We start from the raw sequence: 18,084 nt of genomic DNA, 5'->3' as shown, positions 1-18,084 counted from the left end.
GGGTCATTTAATTTTTGTAGTGTAAAATAGAAACTTCGTTATCTTCTCCACAATTATTTTGACATAATTTTCATTATATAAGATGATTCAATTATTTTAATTTGATATTTTATATTTATTAAATAAATTTTAGATTAATTTTAACATATATTAATTAAAATTTATCATAAAACATTTACATGACTTATGACTTTGTATGTTCTTAAAGAATTTTACAAAATTAATATTTTAAAAAATAAAAAAGTAATAAAAATAAATTAATATTTTAAAATATAATTGAATTGTTTAAATAATTGAAAAATAAAAAATAATTTAAAAGAAAATTAAACCCGATTCATTCTTAACAAATAAAATTTAAAGATTTAAATTTTAAAACAAACTAATCCGAAAAGATGGACAATCCTGTTTTAGTAACAGCATTCTAAAAGCATTCTACTAGAGTAACAACATCTATAGTAAAAGCATTCTAAAATCTTTAACAAAATAAAATCTTTGGAGGGAGTATTTTATAGTAACAGCATTCTCTAAAATCGTTGAAAAACAAAATCTTCAACAAAACAAACTCTTATAAATTAGGATACTAATAATCTTAATAGTTCATTCCCTGGAAATTCTAGTGAGGATTCAAAGATAGAATGGTTTTGGAGCACGGCATTTCACTTGATGGAGAAGATGCAATGCACTTCAATTTTATTGATGACATGAACCCCCGCCGGCTCTACCAATTTCTTTGTCGTTTGGCCAGAACAAAACACGGCGGTGAAGCTTGTGAGAATGGTGCTGATCAGAAGAAGAAGGAGGAGTATGCTTCTGTCAAAATTGTTGAAAAAGGAAAAAAGAATGGTGTGGTTAATAAGAGTTCTGAAGAAGATGCTAAAAATAAGGATATTTTGAAAGAGGAAGCTTCTGAAGCCATTGCTAGGTTTTTCTACGACAATGCCATACCGCCCAAGATGGTAGAGAGTAAGGAGTTTATTGCTATGTGTGGTATGATTTCAAGACTCGGCGTTGGATATGAGCCACCGTCTAGCATTGAGATTAGTGAAAAATGTTTGGCGAAAGCAAAGTCGGCAGATAAAGCTTTGGAAGAACACAGAGCTGTATGGAAGACAAGAGGGTGCACGATAATGGTTGATGCATGGACTGACAAGAATAAGCGATCCAAACTAAACTTGTTTGCGAACTGTATAAAGGGAACATACTTTTTGAAGTCTGTTGATGCAACTGATATGTTGGAATCGGAGACGCCTTTCAAACTCTTTAAGATGATGGATGACATTGTTGAAGAGGTTGGAGAAGAAAATGTTGCCCAAATTGTAACAGACAATACACCGTTCTATAAAGCTGCTGGTGAGATGCTGATGGAGAAGAGGACTAAGTTGTATTGGACACCTTGCGTAACACACTGCATTGAGATGATATTGGAAGACTACGAGAAGAAGATTCCGATATATGAAAAGACAATTGCAAAGGGTAAAAGAATTACAAACTTTATTTATTCGAGGAATTCTATGGTTTCTCTATTGCATAGGTTCACAAAAGGAATGGATTTAGTGAAGCCGAGTATTACTCGCTGTGCCACGTCCTACTTAACTTTAGACTGTCTTTATGAGAACAAGGTAGCTTTGAGAAAAATGTTCATATCCAAGGAGTGGAGGTCCAGCCAGTTTGCAAAAACAAGTGTTGGACAATCTGTTGAGGATGTGGTTTTTGACAAAGAGTTTTGGAAAAATATTTTGATTTGCTTAAAAGGTGCAGGTCCTTTGATCGAAGTGCTTAGTTTGGTGAATTCACTCGACGAACCAGCCACCGGTTTTATTTATGAGGCAATGGAGCAAGCTAAAGAGGAAATAAGAAGCAACCTTTCCATTGAAAGGTAAATATGGCAATATCAACTTTAGTTTTTATAATTGAACTTTTGTTTTATTTACTTTCTTTGAACTGTGAAAATCATTGTTAATTTTCTCTATCTTTTGTAGTTTTATGCCTCTGTGGAAAATCATTGATGAAAGATGGGACAAACAACATCTCAACCCTTTGCATGCGGCAGCCTATTTTCTCAATCCTCAATATCCCTATTGTATTGGACTTAGAGACGATGATAATATCATTACGCGTGGTCTACATCAGTGTATAACCAGGATGGTGGGCAGTCCAGAAGAAAGAGCCAAGATTGAAATTCAACTTGATGATTTCGAAAAACGGGCAAATCTTTTGGGTGATCCTCTTGCTGCAATGAAAGCTAGTTACGAGACTCCATCAGTTTGGTGGGCTGATTTTGGAGGTGGACTACCAGAGCTCCAAAGTCTTGCGCTTCGTGTATTAAGTTTGACATGTAGTTCTTATGGATCTGAGATTAATCAGAGTGCTTTCAAGATGGTAAGAAAAAAAATATTAAATGTGAATTGTATAATACCTACCAACTGCTTATCTTAATTGTATTTGTATTTGTATTTGTATTTGTTTAGGTCTGTGCCAAGAGAAGAAATCTTTTGAGTCAAGAGGCTGGTAACTCAAAATTGGGTGAGAAGAGGCAAGATAGAGGATCAGTTGAGCTAAATCTGGATGATGATGGAGATATTGAAGGTTGATGGAGATATTGAAGGTTTAGATGCTGACGACTTGGGTTATGATATGATTTCTGATTTGCATGGAGAACATGCTAATGGAGATGAAGATCAAACATAACCTTATTGGTGTTAATGTTTTACCACTTGTTAAAAACTTAATGCTATAGCTTTAGGATTTTTTTGTGACTTATGAAGTGTGCTTGAGCTTTCTTTTGTGTTTTGATTTATGTTCAATATTAGAGGTTTCTTTTAGTCTTTCAATCTTCTTTATGTTTATGTTTCATAACTCTATTGGACTTGGGAGCAACATTTCTCAACCCCACATTTTTGAAAAGAGTAATGTTATCTGTCACAGAAAATCATTCATGAATATCACAGAATGTGAAATCAGTTAACAAAATTTTTTAAACGCATTCATCTTGTTTCTGATATACTGAAATGGAGGTTTTCATTGCATTTATTTAATATCTTTATGTTTGTATATCTGATTGGATGGTTGCTATCACTTGGATACTTGATAGCGGTGCTTCACACCACATGACTCATTTACCTTTTATTTTGCAAAACATGAAAAAATTGCAAAAATCTTTTCAAATAATAACACCAACTGGAACTTCAGTATTAGTTGAAAATATGGGAGATATGCACCTATCAAATAATTTCAGCTGCAATATGTACTTTTGGTTCCAGAATTCAGTTGCAATCTTATCTCCAGACTCCATTCATAAATTGACTCGTGATCTAAATTGTATCGTTACTTATGATAAAACTTCATGCATAATTCAGGACCAAGCTTCGACGAAGAAGACTGGATTTGGTGATTTACATGAAGGTATATATGTGCTTTCAAGACAACATCATGTCGGATTCTTGGGTGTATTTAATGACCAACAAAACTGAAATTCTGCAACACTTGATGAATTTCTGCAATTTGATCAAACGGCAATTCAATAAACACATTAAAAGAATACGAAGCGACAATGGTACAGAATTTTTGAATTCCACATTTCAAAAGTTTACTCAACAAGAAGGAATCATTCACGAATCCTCTTGTGTCTTCACACCTCAACAAAATGGAAGAGTAGAGCGTAAACATAGACAAATATTAAACATTGCTAGCGCTTTGCGTTTCCAAGCAAATCTGCCCTTATCGTTTTGGGGGGATTGCGTACTAACTGCAGCTTATTTAATCAATAGAATACCCACAATAGCTAATAAAGGGATCACCACATATGAGTTACTTTTCAAAAAGGCACCAAACTATCAACACTTGAAGAGCTTTGGTTGTTTATGCTACACCAAAAAATGTGTCTAAACCAATAGTCAAATTTGAAATTTAGGGTATGATCCAAGTTATGGCGCTAGACCGGTTAAGGAAGATGACACATTTTAGTTGACATAGAAGTTACAGCACTGCCAAAAGTCAACATCCACTGCAAAGTTTAGTTTTTAGGAGGGTTGAAGCTGATTCAGAATCTACTTACTAAAAACAGCAGGCAAAGCTTTCCACGAATTTTATGAAGGAATTTTAATTAATGTTCCACATGCCAAGAAAATGCTTTGACTACTAAATGGAGATTTTGTGTCTCAAACTTTCTCACCTCATTTAACTTTGTGGAGACTACTAGATGTTTGGATGTGTGGAAAAAATCAGAGACATGGGTGGCTGGCTTGACTTGAACTACTTGATCATACTCTATGCTTGGTTTGTGTTGAAGTTGAACCAATGCCAGCCGTAGAGAAACCTTGGCCTTCTCTTTGTCGTTGAACCGGAGGAACTCCGTATTTTCAACTATTCTTGTTGATTAATTGATCAAGACATTTATACACTCAGAAACAATTACATTGGTGTCTAGAATTTTTTGAAGCAACTCTGTCAATATTACATCACTTGCAAACCTCTTTTGTTCATACACAGCCATATTTTAAACTATTGGTCTAAGCATTTTAATTTTTCCACCTTACTTGGAATCAGGTAGAAGTTTTAATTTTGTTGTTCTAACAAATGCTTAAGTTTAAAGTTGCTCTTGAAATTAATAACATCTTAAGTTTTGGATGGGGTTACTAGATAAATTAATAATAAAGCAAATTAAGAAAAGAAGCAAAAGTGTTGAGGTTGCAGAATACAAGGTCTCCTTCCATTGAAGGAACCAAGGTAGAAGAAGAGAGTGTAACAGATTCAGTTACACAAAGAAGAAATCTAACAGTGAAAACAGATTGAAAATACTTCTTCATTATTGTGTAAAAGTGAAGTCTACAAAGTATATATACAAGATAACTAATTAACCTGTACAACTGTCATTCAGCTATTTGTCAATAATTATATCATCTAAGCTATATATAAACTATATAAACTAATAAAAAGTAACAAAAAAAAAATGAATGGAATAAGGTGTTCTCTAGCACTCTTAAATAGGTGAAATCCATGTGAATGTTGGTATCATTGACAAGGAAATCGGCATCACTTGAACAATATATTAGCTGCTTCTACAATATTTGTCCCCGGTTAGGAACCGAGTTTGGAACAAGTAATTATTATCCTCCACTACTGTGAATCTCTTTCTCATTACACAATAATACTCTCTTTCACTATGATCATAAATTCATAATCAACCCTCCTATCGTCGCGCGCTTCCACCTCGCCGCCGTCACTCGCATTCTCTCTCTCTCTCTCTCTCTCTCTCTCTCTCTCTCTCTCTCTCTCTCTCTCTCTCTCTCTCTCTCTCTCTCTCTCTCTCTCTCTCTCTCTCTCTCTCTCTCTCTCTCTCTCTCATTTCATTCGTTTTTTTTGTTTGTAGATAATAACCGTTCAATATGGAATGCGGAGGATGTCAGTGGCGGATTAGGTTATGCAGCATCCCTGATATGGTTATTTAACTCTTTTTTGTTGATGATTTAGGGAGGGGTGAAATTGTGGAAGTTAGTTAGGTTTTAGTTGTGATTTGAATATGACATCTTGATATTTGTGGAAAGATTTTTGTTGGAAAGAGTTTAACTGTCTTCTAATGATTCTTTGTATCTTTTGATGATTTTGGGGAAGTTAGTTGCAATGTGATTATTAAAAGGATTCCATGATGCAACCTCAATTGCACTTGGAGAGACCGTTACATGTGTCTACGTGTTTATCCAAAAACATAGTGCTTCCTTTTGTATTTGTGAAAAATATTCTTGGTTACCTACCATTTACGATACACATGCAAATAAACAGTTCACACGACTTTTGTCATTCTGTGTCAATGCTTTTACATGTGTCAAGTATGTTAATGGGTTGTTTGAGTTCATGTGGTAAAATGTGACTACCTAAAAGTTGTTCTTGTTCTTCAAGTTAGTTGTTCTTGCTCTACAAGTTTTGTATCTTCTCTTGTATTTGTCTCCAAATGTTTTGTGAAATACCATATTTTATGATTTCAATTAATTAATGTTTAGTATCGAAAGCGGTTTGGGAAAGAATTTTCTTTTGAAAAATGTTGTGGAGTTTTCTTTTGAAGAATTCAAGAACTTCGGTTGCATTTAAGACAAGGGGAAAGAAGCCAAATTAGAGCTAAACTTAATTTAATTTGGTTAGCTTTAATTTGGAATATCTGGTTAATGAGGAATGCTACTATCTTTGATAATGTCCCTTTTAGCTACGAAGTGGTCAAATCCAACATAATGTTTTATTCTTGGAGATTGATGTGTAATAGTGTTTTCGATTCTAAGCTTATTTTTTATGATTGGTATAAACTACCTTTGAATTAGTTCAACTCTTTTTAAAATTTTTTCGTTGTAACGGTTACACCCCTAGTGTGATTTCTTATATGATTGCTATTAAAAAAAAGATGAAGCCAAAAGAAAAGAAATTAAATGGACCACTTATAGTCTTTACTCTTTATACCTGTTTATCTTATCTTGTCCTGACTGTCTGCATCTGATTGAAGTTTTCAATTCATTGTTGCTGTAACTTTGTGGAGACTACAACATGTAGAGGATTGGATGTGTGGAAAACATAAGACATGGGTCGCTGGCCTTGTTCTTCTCTTTGTCGTTGAAGAGTAAGAGCTCGGTACTTGCAATTACATAGGTGTCCAGAACTTTTTCAAGCAACTCTGTCAATATTACATCATTTGCAAACCTCTTTTAATTTGTTCATACACATAGCCATATTTTAAACTATTGGCCTAAGCATTTTAATCTTTCCACCTTACGTAGAATCTGGTAGAAGTTTTAATTTTGTTGTCACTAGTAGGATATACCCGTGCGGCACGGGTACTGGTTTGGTTGGACCTGATATACCAGAAAGATTTTATATTTAATTTAAAATTGAAAAGTATTTCACGTAAAATAAAAAATATATATGTTTTAATGTGAAAAAGCAAAACAAAATAGTCTTCAAAGACATTGATATAATTACATAAGAAATAAGAAAGTGTCAAAAACAATTAATATCCTACATATAAAACATGAGTGAAACTCAATTTTAGTCTCTCACAAAAACTGCAGAGGTCAGATTAATCCCTGAGAAAAAAAAAAGTCTCTATTAAATCCCTTACAAAATTTAACTGAGTCATGTTAGTCCCTCTACTAATATTTTTTCAAATCGTTTTTTTCTTACTTTTGAACCATGACTGAACTGCCTGTGAAGACCAATTTTAGTCCCTCACAAAAAAAGGAGAGTCCAAATTAGTCCCTGAGAAAAAAATCCCTATTTAATCCTTACAAAATTTAACTGAGTCATGTTAGTCCCTCTTTTAATATTTTTTTCAAACGATTTTTTCCTATTTTTAAACTGTGACTGGACTCGTATTTTACGAGTGTTGATTTGAAATTATTTGTAAAGGGATTGTAGATAAATCATCGCGATACCACTATGTTCTTTTTTTGTTGGGTTTATTATCAGGCTTATGGGTGGGTGACTACGGTTTTTCTTGTTCTGTATTCTTGTGTATTAGGTGTTGTTATTGTTTATGTTGTTAATGATCTTTTAGGCAGGTTTAGTTCTGCTGCTGAGGTGATTTAGGCTAATTTCTTACTTTTGTAAATATTACTTGTGGCAAAAATAATACACATGATATGTTGGAAAAAATTGGTTTATACCATATTCCTTAGGTTTTGATGATAACAAAGTATTTAATAAACAATTAGGTATACTAGGTAACCCAGCTTTTAGTGGAAACTCGGACTCTGATGACCATGTGCAAAGGAACTTAACTTCTGATCCGTACTCAATTTCTGAAAGCAGGTATATCTTGTCAAGTCCATTCACGATTTAAAAATAGGAAAAAATCGTTTGAAAAAAATATTAAAAGAGAGACTAACATGACTCAGTTAAATTTCGTAAGAGATTAAATAAGAATTTTTTTCTTAAGGACTAATTTGAACTTTTTTTTTTTTGCGAGAGACTAAAGTGGGTCTTCATTGGCAGTCCAGTCACGGTTCAAAGTAAGAAAAAATCTGGTTTGAAAAAAATATTAGTAGAGGGAGTAACATGACTGGGTTAAATTTTGTAAGAGATTTAATAGGGACTTTTTTTTTTTCTCAGGGACTAATCTGACCTCTGCAGTTTTTGTGAACGACTAAAATAAATCTTCACTCATAAAACATACATTAGACAAATAAATATCCAAAATTAGAATTAATTGAAAATCAATAGAAAAATAATTTGACATAAAGACCTAAAAAGAGAAAGATCAAATAGAATATAAAAAAGTAATTCATTACCCATGCGTGTTCACACATTACTAGTATGTTACCCGTGCGTTCGCACGTTTATGGTGTGATACCCGTGCGTCCACATAAAACATGCGTATTTAATGTAATTAGTGCGTCCGCACAAGTACTATTGTGTTACTCGTGCGTTTACATGAAATTTGACCTAGTTACTCGTGCGTTTGCATGGGTACTGGTTGATGTGTTACGTACACTTTTTCTAAAATGTATACGAGTGAAAAGATAGAAAAACATAATAGGTTAAACAAATGGTTAAATATGTTATTGATCCCTATAAATATGGTCATTTTCACTTTTAGTCCTTATAAAATTTTCTCCAAAGATTGGTCCCTACAAAATTTTCTATCCACAATATTAGTCCCCACGTTAAATCTCACTAACAGTTGATGACGTGTCTGTCAGGTGGAATAAATGTTGCCTTTTTATAGGGACTAAAAGTGAAAATGACCATATTTATAAGTAAAAATATTGTTAATAAAAAATAAAAACATAACAAAAAAATAATTAATGAAAATTTACAATTTTAATATATGACTTGATTTCATTCGAATCAAACAAAACTTAAAAAACACAAATTTAATTTTACTTTATTCCGGTCAGTGTCACCTTAATTTCAGTTTGTTTCAACCTCATGTATCTTTTTTCTCCATTACATTCTCTTTAATTTCAATTTATTTCTATATGCATCAAAATTATATTACTAATTATTTAAAAATATTAAAGATATTATATAATCATAACACACCACTAATATGAGGAAACAACAAAAAGTTTAATGGAAAAGTTATGTAAAAAGTGATTGAATTTGCCAAACTGCACACGTTTGAAAGAATAATAGATATACTTTACAATCAGAAATATTACATGAATAACGTTATGTCATATGTGAGGCTAAACCAATGACACTGAATGGTTTCATACACACACATGACAGTAGCATATAGTTTTTACTCTTTCTTAGAGAGAGAATGTCTGTCCTCTCTCTAGAATCTCTTTAGGTTCTTGTTTTTTGTTTTATCCTCATGGCGTGGCAAAAGGTAGGAAGAAGAAATTTCAAGCATTTGGAGTCCAAATGGGACATCTCACCTAAAGGATCATGGCTCAAGGCTGAGAGGAGGAATTCTTTGATCTCGACCTTTTTTTCAGAAATACCGGATATAACCACCTCTTCTGATATTTTTGAGCTGTTTGGTTGTGTGGGAGATATCATAGAAGTGGTCATCTCACCAAGGCGGAACAAGTTTGGCAAACGATTCGGTTTTGCCAGATTTGATAAGGTTGAAGATGGAAGAGTTCTAGCAGTGAAGCTCGACAACATTTTGATAGACAATAGGAAGATTCATGCGAACTTGCCTCGTTTCGCAAGATCCAATCAAAATAGGAAAGCTTCTAGAGGGGTGAAGAGTTTCGTTGCTTTGGGTGGCCTGAGAAGAGACGTCTTTAAGCAACAACCCGATGGTAGTGTGTCAAAGGAACCCGGTTTCAGCAACTCGGAGGGATGTAGATCATTTGCAGAAGCTGTTAAGAATGGTAACTCTCTTTGTCACCTTAACTTTATCTCTTCTGAAGACGTCTTAGCAAGATTTAAGAAAGCTTTCATAGGAGTGATTGTCAATCCGGGGATGTCTTATAATATTCAAACGAGTTTTGAGGTGGAGGGATATTTCTCTATCAAGGTCACACCTTTAGGTGCAAATTTATGTTTATTAGAAGACATTGAGGAGGGAGCTACTCGTGACATGATGGAGGAAGGGAGAAGCTGGTGGTCTCAGTGGTTCTCAGAGATTAGGGAATGGAGGGAGGATGATGTTGATAAAGAAAGAGCAACTTGGTTAAGGGTTTACGGGATTCCTTGCCATGCATGGAACTTCGAGTTTTTTTGAGATGATTGCTAAGACGGTAGGTACTTATGTCTGCGTCGACGAAAATACTTTGAAGGGGGATCACATGGATATTGCAAGGATTTTGGTTAGAACTAGGTGCACCGTGGTTCTTAATGAAACTTTAAATGTGTGCATTAACGACACCATCTTTAGCATTAAGTTGTGTGAAGATTCCTACGGCCCTATTCGTCTTAATTTATCCCAGAAGGCCAAGAAGACGGAGGGGTTCTCATCCTCTTCAGAGTCTGATTTTCTTTGGGATATCCATGAGAACAACGAAGATGGGGAGGATTCTCCTGTTTCAAAAGCTTCGGTCTTTTCCGAGGAAGTAGAGGAGGCTGCTCAGGTTTGTAGGGAGGTTAACACGGAGACCAAGAATGATCAGGCTAAAGTGACAAAAGCAAACAAAGGGAAACGTGCAAAAGACATAAAGGTTTCAAAAGATGGTTTTTTGTTTTGATGCGGCGGTAAAGGCAGCTAAGGAGGATTTTGTGCGTGAATCAGTCAAAGGTGGGGCCAATAATAGTTGTGAGGATTAAAGATACGGTTTTAGGGGAGGATATCAATAGCAAGCAGGTTATTCCTAGAAATACAAAGCTGGGTGAGGTTAATTCTTTGTGTGGGCTTAAGGTTGGCAAGATGAAAAGGCCCAAGAAAAGTTCTCTTTTGAAAATAGGCAAAGGTCCTTTTTCTGAAAATTCTAAGGGCCCAGTGTCATACCCCAAAATTTGCCCACCACATTTTTATACTCAAGCTCAACCAAGTATCAACAGCTCGAGATCTAAGTGGATGCACACTCTCCTAAACAAACAACCTACAACTAGGGTTTTTGCTTCTCTTCAAGAAAAATCAAGTTCTGACAATTCAAGTGGACCTCATAACCTCTCATATGCCTCAAAGAATCCTCATGCCAATTTTCAAGCTCTGATTCAAAAGATTGCTCACCCAATGGCCCAAACGATCAATAATCGACTGGTTGACCTAAAAATCAAACTATGGTCAAACCACAGTCAAAACTTCTGATTTTTGGTCAATATCCTCATTATGAAGTATCATTGATCATTTGATCAAATATTGATCATGATGCATCAAGGAAAGCTCCAAAATCATCAAAAATCTAAGTTTCTAAATTAGGGTTTTTAAGGAGAAAGTCAACTGAACTTTGACCAGCCATAACTTTCACATGAAACATCAGAAATTTCCCATCCAAATCTCATTTTGAAGGAAATTGAATTCTCTACAACTTTGTCTCTCACATGCCAAGGCCAAAAATGCATCATCTGAGAGATATGAGCCAAAACATTACAAGTCCTTCCAAAAGCTCGCAAAAAGCTGTTTTTTTGTCAGGAGCCATATCATCAAGATAAATTCCTCAAATGCAAAATATATTCCAAAGTGGCTTATATAAGACATCTTGGGATTTCCAAAAAGTCCTAGATCATCGCCATATGATAAAAATTGAAGGATTTATAGCTTGCACAAGTTGGTCGATTTTGAGAAAATACACTCAATACGAAATGAAGAAGTTTTGTGTTATGAATTATTGGGCCTAAAATATGGTTTCCAAACGTGTCTGTCATACCCCAAAATTTGCCCATACTATTTCTCTTGTTCAAATTCAAATCAAGGTACAAAGCTCAAAGACACCCTCTCCTAAACAAGGTTCAAGAATTAGGATTTTGTTGTTCTGAGGAAAATTAATGAACCTAAGGCTCCAAGACATCCCATATGGTCTATGATACCCCACACTACCTCCATGACAAATTTCAGGTCTCAATTCAAAAGATTAATCACTCAATTGCTCAAAAAGTCAACAGTCGACTAGTTTGACTTAAAAGTCAACTATGGTCAGAGTACAGTCAAAACTCCTGATTTTTTGTCAACATCCTCATATTAAAGTATCATTCACCATTTGATCAAGAATTGATCATGGTTCATCAAGGAAAGATCAGAAATCAACAATTCCAAAAGTTTCTAAATTAGGATTTTCAAAGGAGAAAGTCAACTGAACTTTGACCAGCCATAACTCTTACATGGAACATCAGAAATTTTCCATCCAAAGATCAATTTTAAGGAAATTGGATTCTCTACAATTTTGTGTCTCACAAGCCAAGTTTAAAAATGCTTCATTTGAGAGATATGGACCAAAACATTATAGGTCCTTTTCAAAAGTCAACCAAAAGTCATTTTTTTCAAAAGAACACACAAGGAGCATGGAACATTATTTTGACATGAGACCAAAGACATTGGTTAGAGGACTCTTCAAGGTTTCTAAAAAGTCCAAAAACTTGAAAAAATGTGGAAGTATGAGGGAATGGAAAGGTACACAAGTTCACCTATTTTAAGGGCATGTATGAAAGGAAAAGGGGCAAAACTCCAAAAAATTTCCAAATGGGCCTATAATCCTTTTATCCTATCATTGTTCTAAGCCCATGCATGTCCCAAGACAAGAGCCTTTTTATTTTTATTGTTTTATTATTTATTTTATGGTTTTTATTATTTTAAATCATAAATTAATCACATAAAATAATAAAAGTAATTAGAGATCTTATTTTGCCTTGATTCAAATCAAATATATCACATTGATGATTCAATTTTCGTGATCCACAAGATTTGGTTGAAAAATATTGGAATTGAGCTAATTTAGAAAGGATTGAAAACATATTTTCAATCAAATTTTCTCAAATTGCAAATCAAGGATTCACATAGATTCAAGCCAATTTTATTGACCTATTTGATTCTCCTATAAGTACCTAATTGAACCAAAACCTAAGGACACGAAATTTGCAGCCAAAGAACCCTTACCTGAGCTTGAAGAAACCAAGAAAAGTTCAAATTCTAATTTGAATTACAGGCCAATTCAAGGTGTGTGATTGCTTCCAATACGTTCCCTGAAGATCACTGAAGGATTCCCCATTGATCTCCAAAGCCAGAGCTCTCAGAAATGTGCCTAATTCACTACGGTTTGCTCTCTAAAAAAATTACTTCGAATCCTATGTTTTAAGCATCTTGCATACAAATTGATTGCATATTTATAATCTCCATGATGTTGTTATTGTTTCTGGGCCGTTCAATTTGCGTTTAACCGATGGAATCAAAGTTTGCCATTGTTAGGGTTTCTTGGTTTCGTTTAGGGATTTTGTGTACAGGTGAAGTTAAGGCCAATTGAGGCCATGGTCGTCCTCGTAAGGTCTGGACGATCCTATTCGTATACTCGCGAAAAATTTCTATGCTTGTTTGCTTGTATTCGTTAATGGCAGGTGTGAAAAGTAGGTTTTTTTATAGCGCGTTTGCAAACGAGCGCTATAAAAAGTGATTTGCAGAAATCTGGGTGGAAAAGATGATGCGCTGGCAGCTCCCCATTGGTCAGAAACGCGCGCGCTGAATTTTAAAAGGCCCAAGGATCTGATGCATCAAGACACATGGTATGCTGTACGCGCGCATCCTCATGGCCCTCAGATCATACCATTGCTAGATCCAACGCACCAGACAACGCAGGTCCACCATGGTCCTCACGCGTGTGCCACACACTGGATCCAAGCTAAGTTTTTCCAAATTTTTTTTCTTTTTAATTATATAAAACCTTTTTTTATTTTATTTATATATATATATATATATATATATATATATATATATATATATATATATATATATATATATATATTTTATGTAAAAAAATAATCTTTTTTCTAAAAAATTTCTAAAAACCCTTTTTTATCTTAACAAATTTTTTATTTTTATTTTTGATCATCGATTATTCGATTTTATTTTATTTGTTTTAAAATAGTTTAAAAGTGTTTAAATTGTTTTAATTAATAAATTAATTTTGATTAATTGATTAAAAATAAATCTTGACCTTTTTAAAAAACCCAATTTTATTCTGATCGATTTAATTAATTAGGTTAAAAACCAATAATTAATTAAATCCGATATTTTATTTAATTTACGCCCGAATCAGGGTTTGCAAGAATTAGCCATACACTGAAAAATCTTTCTTTGTGCATTTCTTTTCAGGATTATTATCAGACATCTTCCGACTACGCGCCACGCCTATTACGAAGCTAAGTCCCGATCTAATCCTTATTTAAATATTTACTATTTTATTTAAAATTAGGGTTTGCCTTCAAATATAATGAACTCCACCTACACTCACTTCCTTTTCTGGTCTGCCTTTGCTTTGCCAATTTTTCAGGGTTAACCTCGAGGCTACCCCCGACTACGAACCATATCAGATCAAAAGCTAAGTCCTATTCTATATTTATTTTTAATTTTCTTTTGCCTTTTTTATCAAATTAGGGTTAACTTTAACTGTCACTGAATTGATAACGCACTCACCCCTTTGTATTTGTTTTCTCTTTTCCCAATTTTCAGGGTTAGCCAACCGTCAAAGCTCAACAGTCGGTAACCCTAAAACCTATTTGATTTATCTTCTTTAATTATTATTTATGTCAAACCTATTGCACTGCTGGTCCCCTGGTTTCTTTTTCCCCTTCCCCATAATATTTTTGTAACTGCTTCCTGGTGTATTGTTTGGCCTTGAAGGCACTTAACCCGTCATTATATTATTGTGTGGTTAGTAATCCTAGGGAGTGGTAACTCTGAATTGAATTTAGAATAACTAATTATAAGATAATTTCTGAATTAATCACGTGATTGTTGCACCCACGCACCTTTTATGGTACCCCTCTTGTTGCCTGTTGCCTGCTGCCTTGCGTTTTTTGCAGAATAGCCTTGTCCCTCGAATACGAGGATACCTCAGCAATGTTGCCCTCGGTTCATTCAAAGGTCATAAGTCCCTAATGATGCTGCCTTCGATTCGCCAAATATGACCTCGTCCCTCGAAGTTGCCTACGAAGTGCTGAGGTATCCTCTGGTTGCCTAACGAAGATGGCTATTCTGATCCTTCCCTTAGACTACCTGCCTCTCTATGGCATGAGACAGTCTTATGGCGAACGATAACTCGACGAACCTTCAACCTCCAAATCAAAGGACTTCCTTGCCCTCCTATGGCAGGGATAGCCCTGAAAGGCTAAAAAGAACATTTTTCATCTAACCAGGTAATTGCTTCTAATTGCCTTGCTCTGGCTTAAATCTTTTTCTACCCTTTTCTCAAAAACTTTCAAAAAGCTATGCTTATTTACAAGCTAAAGTCTTATTTCTTTTCTACACTTTTTCTTTCAAAAGAGCAAAGCAATTAAGAGCCCATGGATAAGCATGGATGCAAAGGGTACCTTACACATTCCATTTGCATAAATTACTCCCCGAACTCAGTTTTTATTTAAAAGGTTTTTCCTGTTCTTTTAGCCTTTCTGATATTTGGATAAAATAAAAGTCTGTGGCGACTCTTGCTTAACCGCGACATTCCGATAAAGTCAGTTCACCGTATTACAGTGTCCATGGGCTTTATGGATGTTCCTAAACTAATTATTTTATTTTTATAGTATTTATTTTATTTATTTGAATTTTAATTCATTTAAATATTAGTAAATCACATAAATATGAAATAATTAGTTTTAAATCAAAGATTTGATTTTATAATCAAATCCAATCATCCAAATACTCCATATTAGGTGCAAATTTCGTGGCAAAGTGAATTGGCAAGAGATTGATACAAAAATAGCAACTTTCCAATCTATTTTCAATCAAATTTCTCACCATCAAAAGATTTGATTTTTATTTGATTCCCTCAACATATATTAACCCTAATCCTTCCTCTATATAAACCTAACATTATCAGACATTAGGGGACGAAAATTGGAAGAAAACTAGGGTTTCAATTCACAAAAAATCTCACAAGAGGTGTGGCATCATATCATGATTTGCAGCCACTTCCAGGGCAAAATTCTCGTTCCATTCAATTCACAAGGTGTTAAAGGGTAATCATGAGCGAATTATAGGAGGTAACCATGCCCAGAACTCGTGCTACATGATTCACCTATTAATGTTTTTTTGTTAAATTCATATCTCTTTACTTAGTACGTTTTAACCCAAGCTAATTGTTTCCTCCAGTTCCTGGAATGTATTAGAAGAGATATAGGCTTTTGTTTCAAAGCTTTAATGAAAGAATGGTCGAACACCATTGTTAGGGCAAGAGAGGATGCCTTCGTCGGGTTCATGGTTGCGCGACTTTCTTGACCAAACGGAGGTCATATTCATGACCAGGGGGTAAAATTAAGTAGATCTGGCCGTTAAGTTTTTTATTTTAACGTTGTTTCATTAAAGTCATGTGTTGCAGGAATCAGCCACGAACATGGCATGAAGAACTCATAGCTAATTAGCAGCCAATTCGTAGCTAAAATATTTGCAGGTTTAAAGGAAGAAGATGACGGCAAGGCATGGCACGTGTGACGATGTGGTTTGTTGGTCAAAACCCCAAGTTCTCTCCCCACACGCTAGTGGCTGGTCAAATATTCAAAGCACTCTCCCTATTTTCTACTGGCTGCGCAATAGGTACATGGGACCCACTCTGAATTTATTTTGACTGCCCCCACTAATCATTGTATTTCCTTTATATTTATTTTGGTGTGTTATAATGTCAACTAAAAAAGCCTGACGCAGTGAGCAAGAAGCGTGTTGAGTGTTTGGCAAGCGAAGGGACTGAGTTCGATCCTCAGCCCCAGCAATATTTTGTTCAATTTTCTTTGCAGGTTCACACTTCCAGGTTTGGTGCGATCATCGCACGCATCCTCAGGATACACCCTCAGCGGTGGACCATCAGATCTCCATGGAATAAGATCCAAGAGCCCAGGAGCGTACACCCACCATGGACCATCAAGGACTCTGCCTCACAAGATCATAGCCAGGTTCTGTTTTGTTGTTTTTTTTAAATTTTTTCTTTTTTTTCTTTTTTCTCTTTTTTTCTATTATGGTTTTCTTTTTTAATTGGATTAGTATATTTTCCCACAAGGCTTATTTTGTTTTTATTTCACAAAATATTAAGAATGTTTTTTAATTAATAATTAGTTTTTTTATTAATTAGGTTAGTTTAGTTTAATTAGATAATTAACATAAAAAGTTTGAAATTAACATTGTCATTTAATTTTCTTAAATAATTTAATTACTTTTTTGAGTTAAATAATTAGAATTATTTTTTTTTAATTTTAAACTTTAGTAGGTTTACAAATTAGGTTTAGCCTTTAATTTCAATAACCATAGATAACCCTAGAAATCTTTAGGTAGGTGTTGTCCGTTAACTTAGTGTGACGAGCTTTCTTATAAAACCTTCATTCCCTAAAAATCAGGGTTTACCCTAAATGTTTTCAAAACCTTGCCTTTTTCAGAACCTCTTTTATTTCTTATCAGTGCCTTTTATTTGCCACAAAAAGTTTTCTACCTTTCTCTTCTTCATTTTTCAGGGTTGCCATCAGGGTTCTTTAGAGTCAATCGAGGGTTCGAGGAAGGTTAAGGCATTCGAAGATGTTTTTACTAATTATTGATCCCTCTTATTTTTCCGTCTTTTAATTTCCCCTTCCCCGCAGGTGTTTACTGTAATAGCGTAGGACTTTTATTTTTCTGCCTTTAGTTCCTGCATTTTTAAACTGCGTGGTTAGTAATCTTAAGGAGTGCAAGCCTTGAACTGAATTAGATCACTAATTACAAGATAACAATATCTGAATTAACCACCTGATTGTGCCACACACACACCTTTAGGGTAATCCCTCTCGTTGCCTTGTTGCCTTAATTATCTATTGTCTGTTGCCTCTAATTGTACTAAATAGTCAAGTCCCTCGATTCCGAGGATACCTAAAAGCAAGGTTGCCTATAGAGATTAAAAATCATCTAGTCCCTCGAAGTTGCCTCGGTAAATGATGATTGTCCCAATTGCTAAGGTATCCTCGCCTGTTGCCTAAAAAGATTAATGACTATTATATCCTTCCCTTAGACTACGTGCCCTCTTTATGGCAAGGGACAGTCTTATGGCGAAC

General features: G+C 34.6%; 1 protein-coding gene across 1 annotated transcript; it reads left to right on the top strand.

Annotated features, from left to right (window-relative positions):
• The first annotated feature begins 635 nt into the window (after nucleotides 1–635).
• On the top strand, nucleotides 636–2,591 carry LOC131657012 (uncharacterized). Its single transcript, XM_058926535.1, has 3 exons — nucleotides 636–1,876; nucleotides 1,980–2,379; nucleotides 2,469–2,591. Exons 1-3 carry the CDS (start codon nucleotides 636–638, stop codon nucleotides 2,589–2,591), a joined length of 1,764 nt encoding a protein of 587 aa, XP_058782518.1.
• The last annotated feature ends 15,493 nt before the right edge of the window (nucleotides 2,592–18,084 follow it).

Source organism: Vicia villosa, linkage group LG1 (genome assembly GCF_029867415.1).
Source record: "Vicia villosa cultivar HV-30 ecotype Madison, WI linkage group LG1, Vvil1.0, whole genome shotgun sequence".
NCBI lineage: Eukaryota > Viridiplantae > Streptophyta > Magnoliopsida > Fabales > Fabaceae > Vicia > Vicia villosa.
The sequence above is the reverse complement of the archived record's forward strand: the minus strand, read 5'-3'. Positions and strand labels throughout refer to the sequence as shown.

Excerpts from the sequence above, each read along its gene's own strand:
- LOC131657012 (XM_058926535.1), top strand. The coding sequence starts at position 636 with ATGGTTTTGGAGCACGGCATTTCACTTGATGGAGAAGATGCAATGCAC. Across the intron at positions 1,877-1,979 it reads AGCAACCTTTCCATTGAAAG|TTTTATGCCTCTGTGGAAAA; the intron begins GTAAATATGGCA and ends TATCTTTTGTAG. Across the intron at positions 2,380-2,468 it reads ATCAGAGTGCTTTCAAGATG|GTCTGTGCCAAGAGAAGAAA; the intron begins GTAAGAAAAAAA and ends GTATTTGTTTAG.